This window comes from Calliopsis andreniformis, unplaced genomic scaffold (assembly GCF_051401765.1).
Source record: "Calliopsis andreniformis isolate RMS-2024a unplaced genomic scaffold, iyCalAndr_principal scaffold0001, whole genome shotgun sequence".
Taxonomy (NCBI): domain Eukaryota; kingdom Metazoa; phylum Arthropoda; class Insecta; order Hymenoptera; family Andrenidae; genus Calliopsis; species Calliopsis andreniformis.
The window spans coordinates 39,055,529-39,070,457 of record NW_027480422.1 but is presented as its reverse complement, the minus strand read 5'-3'; the positions used below and the strand labels follow the sequence as shown (position 1 = coordinate 39,070,457).

Here is a 14,929-nt window from a genome sequence, read left to right as displayed (position 1 = left end):
TTATTTTAATAAAATTTTAATTTAAATATAGATACATATAATATAAATACATATAAATATAAATATGAATATAAATATATAATAAATAAATATAATACATAATATAAATAAATAAAAATACATATAATGTAGTTAAAAGTGCATACATTATAATATAACATAACAATATAAATATATATATATATAAGTAAATAAAAATATAAATGTATAAATATATAAATAAATTAATATATAAATATATAAATAAATTAATATATAAATATATAAATAAATTAATATGTAAATATATAAATAAATAAATAAATACATAAATAAATAAATACATAAATAAATAATAAAAATACATGATAATAATGTTTAATTGGTCTTCTTCCGTACGGATCTTCTAAACTTCATCTGTTTTAACAGTGCTTGCTGAAGTACTGCATCTTGTCGCCTTCTGACGTCTTTCCCACATAGAATGTTATTGACTGTGGTGCACCACTTGTTAATAAAATATGAAATTTTCACAGTCAATATTCTCTTTCTTAACTGTTGTGCATGCTGCTTACATTTAATAAACGATAAGTTTATTTCGTCATGCAACATGTTCTCCATGTGTTCTTGGAGTTTACTTCTGAAATAAACATGAGGCATGGTTTTGTGCAGCATAATATCAATTTTTTTCAATACATTTTGTATTGATGCATCTTCGTTAAATCTGCAAAAAGATGCTTTGCACAACTGACATTCTTTATGAGGGCTAGTACAAATTATTTTCTTTACAATTGCACAGTTATTAATTTCTTCATATTCTTCCTGTGCTATATTTTCAGTACTTTGAAACGCAGCACTCGTTTCTTCCATTATTACCTCGGACACTGCAGATTGGATATCTTCTTCTTCTTCTTCTGTTAAAAGCTTCTTCAATGTAAACAGAAAGTGTCCACTGCAGACATCTTCACAATTGAAGCCAATACTTTGGCTGGAGGTAATATTATTGATGAGCATAATTTTATATGCCACCTGGAAGCCGTACGGAGTGGGATGTACGTTCTGATGCCCAACAGATCGTATGCATCCAAAAAAATTTTCCAAGGGATCTTGATTAATCAATCTTGTCTTGAAATTTTTAAATCCCTGTGTCTTCAATAATCTCCATAGAACTTGAAATGCGGAGATAGTCTTCATCCAATTCTTCAAACATAGTGATCCAGACACTGGCATTTTTGTAAGTGGATGGACATATCGCATACATTTTATATATTTAATCGCGTCAGACCAAAATTCTTCATGTGCACTGGCTTCTGAAATGACTGTCCTCAGTTGAGCTTCTGAGGCTGCACTATGCCCATTAACGGAGTCAAATAATTTATTGAAAAAGTTAAGGACTTCCGCTGTCGTGAGGCCTTCCTCCTTCGGTATTTTTAATGGGCCATGGTCTGTTTCTACAACGCCTGTAGTAATGAATATTTTATCAGTTATTCAAGCATAACAGAACGTCCATACTATTCATATAGTAAAATATAACTTTTACTTACATTGGTGGCGACTAAGGAATCCTATATGTGACGCTACTGTTTCGCTGAACACTTGCGATGCGTACTTCACTTTCATTTTTGCAATTTTTTCAGGAACAACATGTTCGTTTGTGAGTCTCTTCATCATGGGGCGTACCACGTAGCCAGAGATATCCATATTATACGCCTGTTCAATTATTCTCCATGATGCGAATTGCCTTTCACATTCTTTTCTTCCTGGTGTCACATTTATTTCCAGATCCTTATTTAATAAGTTATTCCTTATTCCTTTAATTAAGTGCGGCGGATCATAAAATGGTATCAATTGAATACCATCTACTTCAATTATGTCACCTATAAGCATAAAATGATTGCATTGATTCACAATATTACATTTTTTAAATTATATGAAAAACCTAATAATGTATACATACGGTGCTCTTCTCCTTGTTTCCATTTTTTCCTCAGTGTGTCTGCCTGTAATGTGTTGATGGCAGCAACATTCGACGATCCTTGATCACATACAGTGGCAACAACTTCTATCCCAGTTTTCTTCAGTGCTTTTACTATATTCTTGATGCACTGTATTAATTGTGGTGCTTTTGTCTGGCTATCGCAATAATTGTAGGAAATGGGCATTTTCCAACCACTGTGTAGTCCTCTTAACATGAAGACAAGGGCATGATCTGCAAATCTTGAAGTTCTTCTTGTGCCCCAGTCTTCGAAGCCTATTATTTTGTCTTCGTTAACGTCGTAGTCAACATGGGGCATCAATGACATCTCGTCCCACATCAATACACACAGTTTTTCTTGAGCACTCATGGTATCCGCTTGACCACGTAGTTGTTGCTATTAGTTGCTATGCGGTTTTGGCGCCAAAACATTTGAATATCAGTCACGTCCAGTCACGTGATGTGGTGCGATCATGGTGCCATCTGAGATAACTCCTTAGAAAGTGTACTAACGAGTGTCCAAAGTCATACATAAGAGTTTACTCCCCCTGGTTTGGTCCAAGTCGCTCGCAAGCGGCATTGAGCGGCACGAGTCACTCGTAAAATATTTCGAGTGGAAACTCTGGTTTATCTGCAACACTAAATCAGTTTAATAAAAATTACTTTTCGAGTTTATGTAACTTGAATGTAAAAGATGATATACTTACAAGTTTTACACTTTCTACGTTCTTGATACCAGCCTTTAAAAAACAATTAAAACAAGTTCATGATGATTTCATATTAATTTACTTACAAACAATAACAGGAAACGAATTTTAGTTATCTCTTTGTATATGTGGCGAATTATTTCCAATTCGTTTCTCCTTCCGGTTTGGTCTGGGTTAGGTCAGGGTTAGCTCTGGGTATATACAAAATAAGAGGAGACGTTGCTAAAAATACATTAATTTAATATATTTATAATAATCGTCAGAATCTCGGTTGCCGCTGCGACCCCGACCGCGGCTTCTCCCATACTTCCATTTACGGACTTTCTTTTTAAAATCCCAGAACTGTAGTATGAAAAATAGACACATGTTATTCACGAAATTTACTTCGTTCTTGAACAAAAAATGAATAGATAAATTACTTAGTGCTTTAGCATAAGATCGCCTATGATCTACGTACGTTTTGTCGTCATGCCTCCTCTAAAGCTAGCGCCGACGCCGACGCCGACGCCGACGCCGACGCCGACGCCGACGCCGACGCCCACACCAACGCCGACGCCGACGCCCACACCAACGCCGACTCCGATGCCGACGCCGGAGTCGGTGCAAGCTTTAGAGGAGTTGACGACAAAAGATACGTAGATCATAGGCGATCTTATGCTAAAGAGCTAAGTAATTTATCTATTCATTTTTTGTTCAAGAACGAAGTAAACTTTGTGAATAACACGTGTCTATTCTTCATATTGTAATTTCGGGACTTTAAAAAGAAAATCCACAAGTGGAAGTATGGGAGAAGCCGCAGTCGGGGTCGCGGCAGCAACTGCGATCCTGGCCTGGGGGAAGAGGCGGGAACGGAGGGGAAAATTTAATTATAAATTATTATAATTAAAAAGTAAACATATTAAATTAATGTATTTTTAGCAATGACTCCTTTTATTTTGTTTATATCCAGACCTAACCCAGACCTAACCCAGACCTAAGAACATATAAATATTATAAACAATTTATATTCTTTATTTTTAGTTTATTATTGCATGTAGAATCGCTCTTTCTCGATTGTATCAGCTTGTACATAAACTTGTTTTAATTTAATTTTTCATACAAAATACACAGGGAATGTCATCGTTTGATCTTTAAACTCATCCCTCAAAATTTCATAAAAATTTTTGAAGATCTCACCGAAGAATCTCCTTCCGAGTCGAAACGTGAGAATATCTATAATATCAAAAAGGCTGCTTGTGCCGTGTTGCGCTTGCCGGTGACTTGGACCTAAACGTTTCAAGCTTCTTTCCGAATCTTTCCAAATCCGTCCGAAGCAGTCCGAATCGTCGAGCTCACTTTCTGTCCGACCCTTACAATGTTACTCGGAATGAGTTTTCATGGATCTTCTTGTGGGACATGAACGAAACACGCAGCTCGTATAGTTGCATGTGTAGTAGTGCGTCAAATTCTCGAAACTCGCGTGCCAACTCAGGGCAGCACGGGCCTCCTGATTAGGCGCTGCCTGGTGTGTTCAAGCGGAACTAAACTTGTCAGTTTTTTACTCTGTTTTATCTCTAACCTGGCAAAAAGCACTGCCAAATCGCGCTGACGCTTTACGTCCTTATATTGAAAGGTTTTGAGCTGGAAAAGGGCTCATTCGATAGAGGAAGGTTCAATCTAGCCCGCGCTGGTCATGATTTCGCTCAGAACAATCTCTAAATTAGCTGTGGGTAAATGAATAAGTAGCGATTTTTACTAAACCCACGTACTAATTTATTGTTCGAGTGTGACACGTACAAGGTTCCTCGCGAAGCGCACGGTTGCGGAGCGAGTCGGTCAATGGCCCAGTCGCCACTTTTCACAGGCTATTTATTTGCCCTTAGTCTACGCGTAGGAAACTCTCGGAAAAACCCTCGCTGACTTCGTCCAAGTCTGGCTACCAGATGTGGGCTCGAAATATTGGGGAAAACCCGCTTTACCTGCCTAATTGCTCCGCAAAATACTGCAGGGAGTAGCAACGGCAAAGCCGCTACATAGCTAAAAATGCTTAGATTTCATGGCTGTGAATTTGTCGATTTTTGCTTTACTTTGAACACTCATATTACTGATTGAACCTAGATTGAACCTTCCTCTATCGAATGAGTCCTTTTCCATCTCAAAATCTTTCAATATAAGGACGTAAAGCGTCAGCGCGTAAACCTCTGTGTTTGCCTAATTTTGTCGGTAATGTCACCGCCCTGACACATCTGATCCTAGGCCCTTAAGACGCGACTTTTCCCCAGGAGACGTCTCTCAGCAGGTGCTCGCAAGGAGGCCGTACGGTCCTTCTTCTCGTTAACATTGCCGACTGCGATACCCGGGGACGGCGCTATGCGCAACGTCACAGTATCTATTTTAAGAAAATGCGTTTCCAATTTTTTAGAAATCTGGATCCCTGCATATATTTTATCTGCTGTAATAGATTCCGGTTCTTGTTGTCCATTTTCATAATCTATCAAACTATTGATAATGTCACTATCATCGACAGTTTGGTCCTCAATCATCTCGTCCAGGTCATTTTCGCCGAAATTATCAAATCCTTCTCCGCCGATGTTATGTGCGAGCGCACTAATTTCAGAGAGTAACGTTGAAGCGTTTTAGGTAACGTTTCGATTAACTACACATTCAGACCAGATCGCTTTCCAACACGAATTTAATGTGTGTTTGATTTGTCCAATTGCTGCAATTATATGGTTTATGCAGTCTAAAATTGAGAATTTTTTCCAAACTTCAGTCAGGCTTAATTTATCGTTCTCTAGCTTTTTCAAAATGTAGCTGAAAGTTAATTTGATATAATGTTTCTTAAAATTTGCAATTATGCCCTGATCCAGTGGTTGTATGAGACTAGTCGCATTTGGTGGTAAAAACACTATTTGTACGTTAGGATGTTCTATACAGGGATGACCGGGTGCATTATCTACAATTAGTAACACTTTAAACGGAAGACTCATCTCTTCCATGTATTTTTCAACTTCTGGTACAAAAGAATCGTTGAACCATGTTGCAAATAAAGCTGATGTGACCCATGCTTTTTTATTGGCCATGAAGTGTACTGAATATTTAGATAAATTTACGCCTTTTAGCACCCGCGGGTGTAAAGCTTTATTTATAATAAGTGGTGTTAACATCTTTGCACCAGAGGCATTACTGCAAAGAAGTGTGATTCGATCCTTTGCCGCTTTAAAACCACTTGCAGTTTTCTCCGATTTCGCAATGAATGTTCGGCTGGGCATCTTTTTCCAGAATAACCCAGTCTCGTCTGCATTAAATACTTGATCTGGGCAATATCCACCATCATCAATGATTTCCGATAATACTTTGCGATAATTCATAGCAGCTGTTTCATCGGCGGACGCTGCCTCGCCTTCTATCTTCACATTGTGAAGTGCGTACCGTTGTAAAAATCCAGCAAACCAGCCATTGCTCGCAAAAAATTTCACGTTTCGTAAACAGGATGACGGACTTGGTTCTAAATCCTTCAGTTGGTTGAAATACTGTCTAGCTTTTTCTTGAATTAATTCTTTGTGAACGGGGATTCGTTTTTTAGTTAAATCTTTAACCCACAACACGAGAGCCTTTTCCGTCTTCTCTATTACACTATTTCTCGAATACGATGCTCTTTTACTACTGTCATTTGTTGCACTATTAAGAGATTCATATATTTTACTCGCACGTTTGTGTATAGCTCTGATCGTGGATTCACCTAATTTAAATTCATTAGCAACAGCTGTGGATCCTTCACCATCTGCTAGTCTATTTAATATTAGAATTTTTGTTTCTAATGGAATTGTCTGTCTTTTTACTTTCTTTTGACTATAATTATTCATTATAAGGGAGTACTTATGTCTAAAAATAAAATAAAAGTCATAAAAACTACATATAAATAGAAACAAAAGTAACTAATTTATTTACCTTTAATCTCGCTATAAAATGAATCCTTAATCACGTGAATCGTGGATAAAACTCTGAATACGAAGCGTATATTGTTCCCGCGTCGAACGACAATATGTACGTAACTAAATCTGCCTTGTCAGCAGATTGTTTAAAATAAATGAACAGAGCATCCCGAAGTCCAGATACATCGTTGTCAAGGAGACCACGTAATCAGAGTTCGTCCACAGCAATGTATACAGGGTGTCGCAAAAATGTTGGAGTTCCTTAAAAGGGGTGATTCGGGGGTTGATTGGAAACAACTTTTTCCTTAGCGAAAATGTTCTTCGAGGCTTCGTTAACGAAATATTAATAGAAAACCCTGACCAATCAGAGCGCGAGTATGCCGGTGGAGCGCCCGCGGTAGAGTAGGCTACGCGCTATGCGGCCGCGCTCGTACGCGAACAAGCGAGTCAGCACCAGTGGTGGGAAATCGCGAACTTCGGAGTCGATTGTCTCGAAAACGGTGCGAAATATCGAAGAATGTTACTCTTGCTTTTTTACTTGTTATGGGTAAAGGAGTCGAAAAGGAAGAGTAGCACTTTTCGATATCTCGCTCCGTTGGAGAGATATGGTCGACAAGTCATAGCCTGCGTTAAATTTAAAAAATACTGATTACCGACAAATTGAATAAAACTCACCCTTTCCTTCCTTTTCAGAAACCTGTGCTGCTAGGTCACTGTGCCGAGCCGGAACATCTGCGGACGAAATGGTTGTATGGTAGTTCAGCGCCCTGTGCACAGATGATCGCAGGTATACGCCACCACCCGAAATAAAGGGTCGCGACGTCAAGTGTATCCGAGTTATTCCTGTATCGAAGATGTATTCACTTCACTGCACGACCACCAACACTGATCAAGCGATACAACCACTGAATTTATTTTTAATGGAACTTGTTGTTCCTACGTTGTAACATGCCGTAGTACTCTTGAGGAGTAAACATGTCTTCACGGAGGCTTTCCGACTGACTGACAAGAATTTTTCGAAGGAGTTTCCTCTTCCTCCAAGTAGTGTCTCGTGATTTCATTGTGAGGTATCCCCACCAAGACAACAGGATTCACGTAGGAAGAAATCAGCATTTTTTGGAAACATGTGCGTTGCAGAAAGGCCAAGAACGGACCATTCTGACAGAAAAATAATTTTCACCCCATTCACGATGCTTGACCGTTACGATACGCTCCGACCGTTTCTGCCGGCGCTTGCACAGGGTTTTAGCTACTATGCTCGGACAAGGTCAAGCATCGTGAATGGGGTGAAAATTATTTTTCTGTTCCTCTTCTCTACGGGCCCTTTCGTCCCGATACACGTGCAGTCTCTGTTTTCTATCTCCTTTCTAACTCCTTTTCTTCTGCAACGCACATGTTTCCAAAAAATGCTGATTTCTTCCTACGTGAATCCTGTTGTCCTGGTGGGGATACCTCACAATGAAATTACGAGACACTACTTGGAGGAAGAGGAAACTCCTTCGAAAAAATCTTGTTAGTCAGTCGGAAAGCCTCTGTGAAGGCATGTTTATTCCTCAAGAGTACTACGGGATGTTCTGGGTGTATGTGGAGAACAACGGAGACGCTAATGCTTCCGTTGAAGCATATCAACGACCGGGTCCGCATTTAATGAATTAACAACAATCGGCCCCTTTCGGGAGCCACCAATTCTTTTTACAACGTAGGAACAAGTTCCATTAAAAATAAATTCAGTGATTGTATCGCTTGATCAGTGTTGGTGGTCGTGCAGTGAAGTGAATACATCTTCGATACAGCAATAACTCGGATACATTTGACGTCGCGACCCTTTATTTCGGGTGGTGGCGTATACCTGCGATCAGCTGTGCACAGGGCGCTGAACTACCATACAACCATTTCGTCCGCAGATGTTCCGGCTCGGCACAGTGACCTAGCAGCACAGGTTTCTGAAAAGGAAGGAAAGGGTGAGTTTTATTCAATTTGTCGGTAATCAGTATTTTTTAAATTTAACGCAGGCTATGACTTGTCGACCATATCTCTCCAACGGAGCGAGATATCGAAAAGTGCTACTCTTCCTTTTCGACTCCTTTACCCATAACAAGTAAAAAAGCAAGAGTAACATTTTTCGATATTTCGCACCGTTTTCGAGACAATCGACTCCGAAGTTCGCGATTTCCCACCACTGGTGCTGACTCGCTTATTCGCGTACGAGCGCGGCCGCATAGCGCGTAGCCTACTCTATCGCGGGCGCTCCACCGGCATACTCGCGCTCTGATTGGTCAGGGTTTTCTATTAATATCTCGTTAACGAAGCCTCGAAGAACATTTTCGCTAAGGAAAAAGTTGTTTCAAATCAACCCCCGAATCACCCCTTTTAAGGAACTCCAACATTTTTGGGACACCCTGTATGTATGTACATTGATAGGAAACATTAAACTGGTGCTAACGCCGCTAAGATTCATATACCGCATAAAAATAAATCGCACGAAAAAAATCGCACAAAACCAATCGCACAAAAACAAAATCGCATAAAAAAGGACCGCACAAAAACAGGTTTTACTGTATTGCAAAACCGGTAGCATTCAAAGGTCAGAAAATAAGGTTTGTTATTATTGTCGGGGCATTGTAAAGAACAACGTTAACGACAACACCCGAAAATCAGAGTGAAAAATGTAATAATTGAATATGTACTTCCATTCACCGCACCAATAACGGCGAATATTACACTACGCAGAAATGATGCAACGTTTTTGTATACAAGAAATGGAATAATTGTATATTGCTATACAATGCTGAATTCACAACAAAAAGCTCTTTATTTATCTGATATAAAAACATTTTTTGTTATAAAAAAAGAGGGGGGAGGGGCTGAATTTTTATAAACAATTCGTTTTTTCAAAATTTTTTTAAAGCCATTTTATAGGTCTTGGAAAACAGTAAAACTTTTATATGAAACATTTTTTTATAGCGCTTATACCTTGCGAACTATAAGCACCGAAAGGAGAATGGCGATTTGGATTAAAGGGGTAGTTCCTCCCTTAAAAGTGCGTATGGGTAGCTACTTTGTACGGCAAAATTCTTAGGTTGGACCATAGAATAATTGTACAAAGTTTCATTAAAATCGGCGATTAACACTTCCCAAACTTCCCTTGTAAGTCGCATCCATTGAAGAGAGGGCGCGAATTGTGAATTCTAACACTTTTACCATACGTTTTTGTGTGTGCTATCTACTACCTACTTTACGCATAAATAGAAAAAAATGTTGAAGAAAACGACTGCGAATGAACGAACCTGAAATCGTCGGCATGGTAGCTTGGTGCTCTACAAGTGCTCTGTAGCCGTCAGGCTACAATGGTGTTTGATGTTACTTTATATTCTACTGTATTTCAACGTAGTATTACAACGTCAGTTATGAATTCAGTCTTGAAAAATATTGAGTATCTGAGTATAAATAGAATAACGAAACTTATCAGTGTGCAAAGTCACAACAAAATCGGTGTTTCAAAGATCTTGCATTTTCCTTATCAAAGATTTATGATTTTGCCTTCATAATTTTTTCCTATCTGCTGGTATCTATGCTAACGGGGTGAAAACGAAATTTGGGTGTTGAAAACATATTTTACCTAATATCTCAAACTATTCGACATAAGCAAGAAGTGTAAATTGGACGATTACTAAATAAATAGATAAAAAGATAAATTTGCATGTGGATACTATAGACCTAAACACAGAATACGGATATTTTGGAATTCTTAATTTTTGCATTGTACAAGAAATAATTACGTTTAAAGTTTATCCGCGTTTGACGTGAAATTGTGTACTGGAACAAGTTATTTCAAGAAAATTTGATAGTCTTATGATATTTTTATCACAGCGATGTAGTACTCACATGCAGATTTAGGAAAGAATTCATTAATATTTGTTCCGGGAAATCAACAGAAACATGTCATTTTTCAATATATTTTTTAAACAACTATGTTGAATAGTTTTTGAGGCATTAGGTAAAATATGTTTTCAACCCCCAATTTTGGTTTTCACCCCTTTAACATGGATACCAGCAGATAGGAAAAAATATATTTGGGGATTAGCGTGGGTAGGTCATAAATTGTGCTCGTGAACAAGTAAATAAAAGTTTATTAAAAACGCAACACTTAGTCTACAGGAAAGAAAATAAAAACGAACACACTGAATGAATAAAGTAAACTCGAGTGCGTACAATCGTGACGCGCTGCAAGCGAAACGACCGCTTGGACGGTTCAGACGATTCTGCCCTTGCAACCGTTTTTTGGGAAGATCCTCTAACGCACACGTGTGGCATTTTCCTAAAACATTTCAAGGAAGAGAAAACCTTCCTTGAAACGCACAGGATGACCACCCGCCGTGTCGCTGCGCAAAACTTTCACGAAACTTCCCACATCTGTTTATCATCGAACCATGTCTCCGACTCACAGATTTTAGTAAAAATGGTGAAGGTCCACCACATATATATCGAATATTTTTGCCTACTCTACACACTGCAAAGTTTCATTGAAATCGGACAGTTCAAATTGTTTCCTTGTTAGATACAAACTAAAATAAAATCAATTTTAGTATCTTTGCAATACAATTTTCGAAATTTCCATCTAAATATATTCTTTTTTGAACTGCAGGAAAAAAATTTAATTTCTTACGCAGCCTTCAAAAACGTGCAAAAACATGAAGTTGTTGATAATGTTTCAAAAGATGATACAAATGATCCAGTATTGCAATATAAATATGACATTGTTGCAAAAGCAGGAGATGCTTTATTAACGGACAAAGATTACGAAACGGTAAGATAAGTTTTAATTAGTGTAATTTTCAACATTGTGTTTCTAATAAATATTTAACAAACTATGTACTTCATTCTAGCTTGTTCACTTTACTGGAACAGTAGAATTATTAAAATTATCTAAATCTGGTGGAGGAGTTTTAAGTAATTACACACGTGGAGGTACCATTTTAATTTTAATTTGTTATTAAAAAGCAAGTATATGCACAATAATCAAAATATGTTTTTCAGATGTAGAACATTCACTCTCTCGCAATCAAAATGTTGAGAATAAACATAGTCTTTGGACAGCTTGGCATCAAGAATTAAATCCATTAGTTACAAATTTTTCAACAGTCTTGTTACTTACCCACAAAGCTATCGAAGCAAATGGTTGATATTTTAGAAAGTAATTTACATTTGTTATGTGACACAATCTTGTAATTTGATTAAACGAAAAAACGTTATTGATGATTCCTTAGGTGCCAAAGATAGTATGGAATATTGGGAATTACTTAGTGGATATAATAATGGTTATAGTAAAATTATATATGAATGGGAGAAAATTTCTAATCTTCATAAAAAGCTAGTGAAGTTTGTATCAACTAATTTGTCTCATAAATACAAAATTGCTATAAATGAAACTGTACCAGCTTATTTACTCGGTGAGCTTACATTATAATACAAATTATTCGTAATTAACTTTTTTTTTAAAAGTGTGATGATTTTGTGACAGGTTCTTTGCAAGGAAACGATTGGACTACTATATCTGTTGATGCAGTTCCGTATCCAGATATAACATATAACATAAAGAAAAATCTGTGGAAAAAGGTAAAAAGGATAATGTTTTTTACATTTTACATGAATAAATTTATTACTGTATGAATTAAATATTTGTAGAAACTTATTGGGAAATCATTATACAAGGCCGCTTCTGCAATGAGCCTGAAAATATTCAATCAAGTTCCACAAGCTGACTTCTGGGATAAAAGTCACTTCAATCAACAGTGTCCATCAAAACTAATTAATTTCTGTGAAGAAGGTATTATGAGGTACATATCTCATGATCAATAATTCAACTAATTTATTAAGGTCGCTTCCCATTACTGTAACGGGCATAAATTATGCGTGCTCGGCGAATTTTGTTCGAAAAGACGTTCCCACTAGGTGAACATAGGTACATGGTCGCTTTGGGTTTGCCGGGCTCGTTTGGTGATTAAGCAGATCACGATGCAGGCTCGCTGGGTACTTCAGACCCTCCTGCTCGTAGAGTTGACAGTTTCAAGTGGACGGCGAACGCGCTCGCGGCCCGAACTTACAGCAATGGGAAGGGACCTTTAGCCATATAAGTATAGTATTCTCTGATTAAATATGTATCATATGTAATGTGATAAAAACGTAGGACAAAATTAACACATTGTTGATAGCAGACACGAATTTGCATCATTTTGGGTTTGATACATTTGACAGCAAAACGTTAACAATGCATTAAGTTTGTGGGCAAAATGAAGAAAAGTGGCATATTTTTTACTGCATTTAATTACTTTAATTACATTCACTGTATCGTCAAAACGCTAATTATTTTCATGTACAAGTCAAAGAATATACGAAGCGACCCATACAGTTATTTTCATCAAGTAAAAATTTACTACTTAATATAATAGAATATATTAATATTGTATGTAATTATAAATATAATTCAACTATAACGTAATTTCAACTTATTATCATAGTAAGGAGAAAATACATTCAAAAAGATGTGTGCAATGCAATTGTACTTCTCTTTTGCATAAACAAAATACTAAGTACAGTACTGTCCTGCAATAAAGCTGAGTTTCAGGTCCCGAAAAAAGCTCACGACTATCCCTACCGCTCAGCGGCGGTGGTCCTCTCATCGAGCGACCGAGAGAATCCTTGCAGAGACGAGCCATGAATTTTTCTGGCCTCTGCCACAGTATCATATGCCAGGGAAAAACAAAATTAGGATAGTTCTTCTCATTTTGACCTTTAAGTACCTATATATATATACCTAGCCCGTGCAGAGAAGTACATTTACAAATCACGTTTCAATTTAAATTGCTGCCATGCGTCTTTTATTCATTATAAAATATGAATTGTAGCTACAAATAATAATTATTTTACCATTAAGGATGATACATATGTACGACGTTTATTTAGTTACTTATACATAACTTGTATGAAGTGTAACAGATAATATAGCCTCCGATATTTTAAGGGGTGATAGGAGATCCAAATTGAAACGTAAAATGTTCTATAACATAGTGTCCAATTTGCCTTGATTTTGCAATAATAATGCCTTAAAATTAACATACCAATATTGTAAACTAACAATCAGGGAATTCTGCAATTTTACAAATGCATTGAACGGCAGTGGTAGAGTAAAAATGTTATTATATATTTTGTTGTATCTGTTACGGTTTAACTTTTATAAAGCTTTAAAAATCTAAAATGTGCATCGGAAATGGTTCACGAACATAAAAGGTAGGGATACATATGTTGAAATCTTTTATATCGACTTCCTAATAGAAAGGACAATGTACTGTCTCTAAGATGTGATCTGATGCAAAGAGCGTGAAATAAGATCTACATATCATTGGAAAGATCTCGCCAAGGCAAATCAATTTCTAACGTTTTTAACTCGAAAATCAGTTGATGAGATTGCAAAATGTCAGCGCAGGAAATGAGCTGAAAGTTTACGATCTTGTGATTTTGAACGAAAGAAATAGCAGTAAAATACCATCTAGTCTGAAAGTCCGAGGCTCGATGTGCGAGAAAAAGCCGAGGATGTAAGCAATACTCTAACTAGTAGGTTGGAGTATTCTATATTTCATTTTTTCCTGTCGCACGTATACCCTGGCAATGCCGAACGAAATTTATGGCTGTGCCGTGCCAAGAATGAAAGGTAGGAAATACTATTCCTGCAAGAAGGATGCGGACAGTCCCGATGTGCAGCGTTGTTGCGGAACAGTACTCTACTAATACTACCTCACATCTTTTTTGGTGTTATTATTCAATAATTTCCTTAATATATAGGTGTACATAGCTCTTATTAAATAATTATACGCTAAGAAGAGCATTTCTCAATTTTTTTGCTATATGACCCAATATCTTGTTTGTAATGATACCACGACCCAATTGTTTGTATCAAATTTTTATAAGTCTGGTAGATTGGAGCCACTGTATATTATATTACAGATATATAAAATTATTTATATATGACAGTAATTTTTATATGTGTAAAGTAACAGTCAATACAGTTGTGTTATTCTTATTTATATATGAACATTTCTATTTAGATGAATTTCAAATTATAACAAATACTTCAATTTCATTTTTTATCGTCAACTTTAACTGGGAAAAAATATAAGACTAACAATCATTTTACCAGTTCTTTGCTTTAAACTTTAGAGCAAAGTATGAATTTCTTTTACATATTTACATATTCATTTTCCATATAACTTATCTTGATTAATTTACATTTTCATTATATCTTCTTCATTGAATTCTCACTCAGTCATGTTTTGCTTATTGACCTTTTAATATAATTTTTT

The 14,929-nt window shown here is 36.7% G+C and overlaps 2 protein-coding genes across 2 annotated transcripts in view; both read left to right on the top strand.

Annotated features, from left to right (window-relative positions):
* Window positions 1-14,929, top strand: part of LOC143186535 (uncharacterized) — a 101,836-nt gene that overhangs the window by 38,328 nt on the left and 48,579 nt on the right. The window lies entirely within an intron of this gene.
* The window catches only part of LOC143186537 (angiotensin-converting enzyme), a 349,658-nt gene that overhangs the window by 330,723 nt on the left and 4,006 nt on the right, over window positions 1-14,929 (top strand). Inside the window, exons 4-9 of the mRNA XM_076390227.1 lie at window positions 11,218-11,379; window positions 11,459-11,540; window positions 11,610-11,750; window positions 11,840-12,022; window positions 12,094-12,188; window positions 12,258-12,409. Coding sequence (XP_076246342.1) covers window positions 11,218-11,379; window positions 11,459-11,540; window positions 11,610-11,750; window positions 11,840-12,022; window positions 12,094-12,188; window positions 12,258-12,409 — 815 coding nt within the window. The remainder of the gene's footprint in view (window positions 1-11,217; window positions 11,380-11,458; window positions 11,541-11,609; window positions 11,751-11,839; window positions 12,023-12,093; window positions 12,189-12,257; window positions 12,410-14,929) is intronic.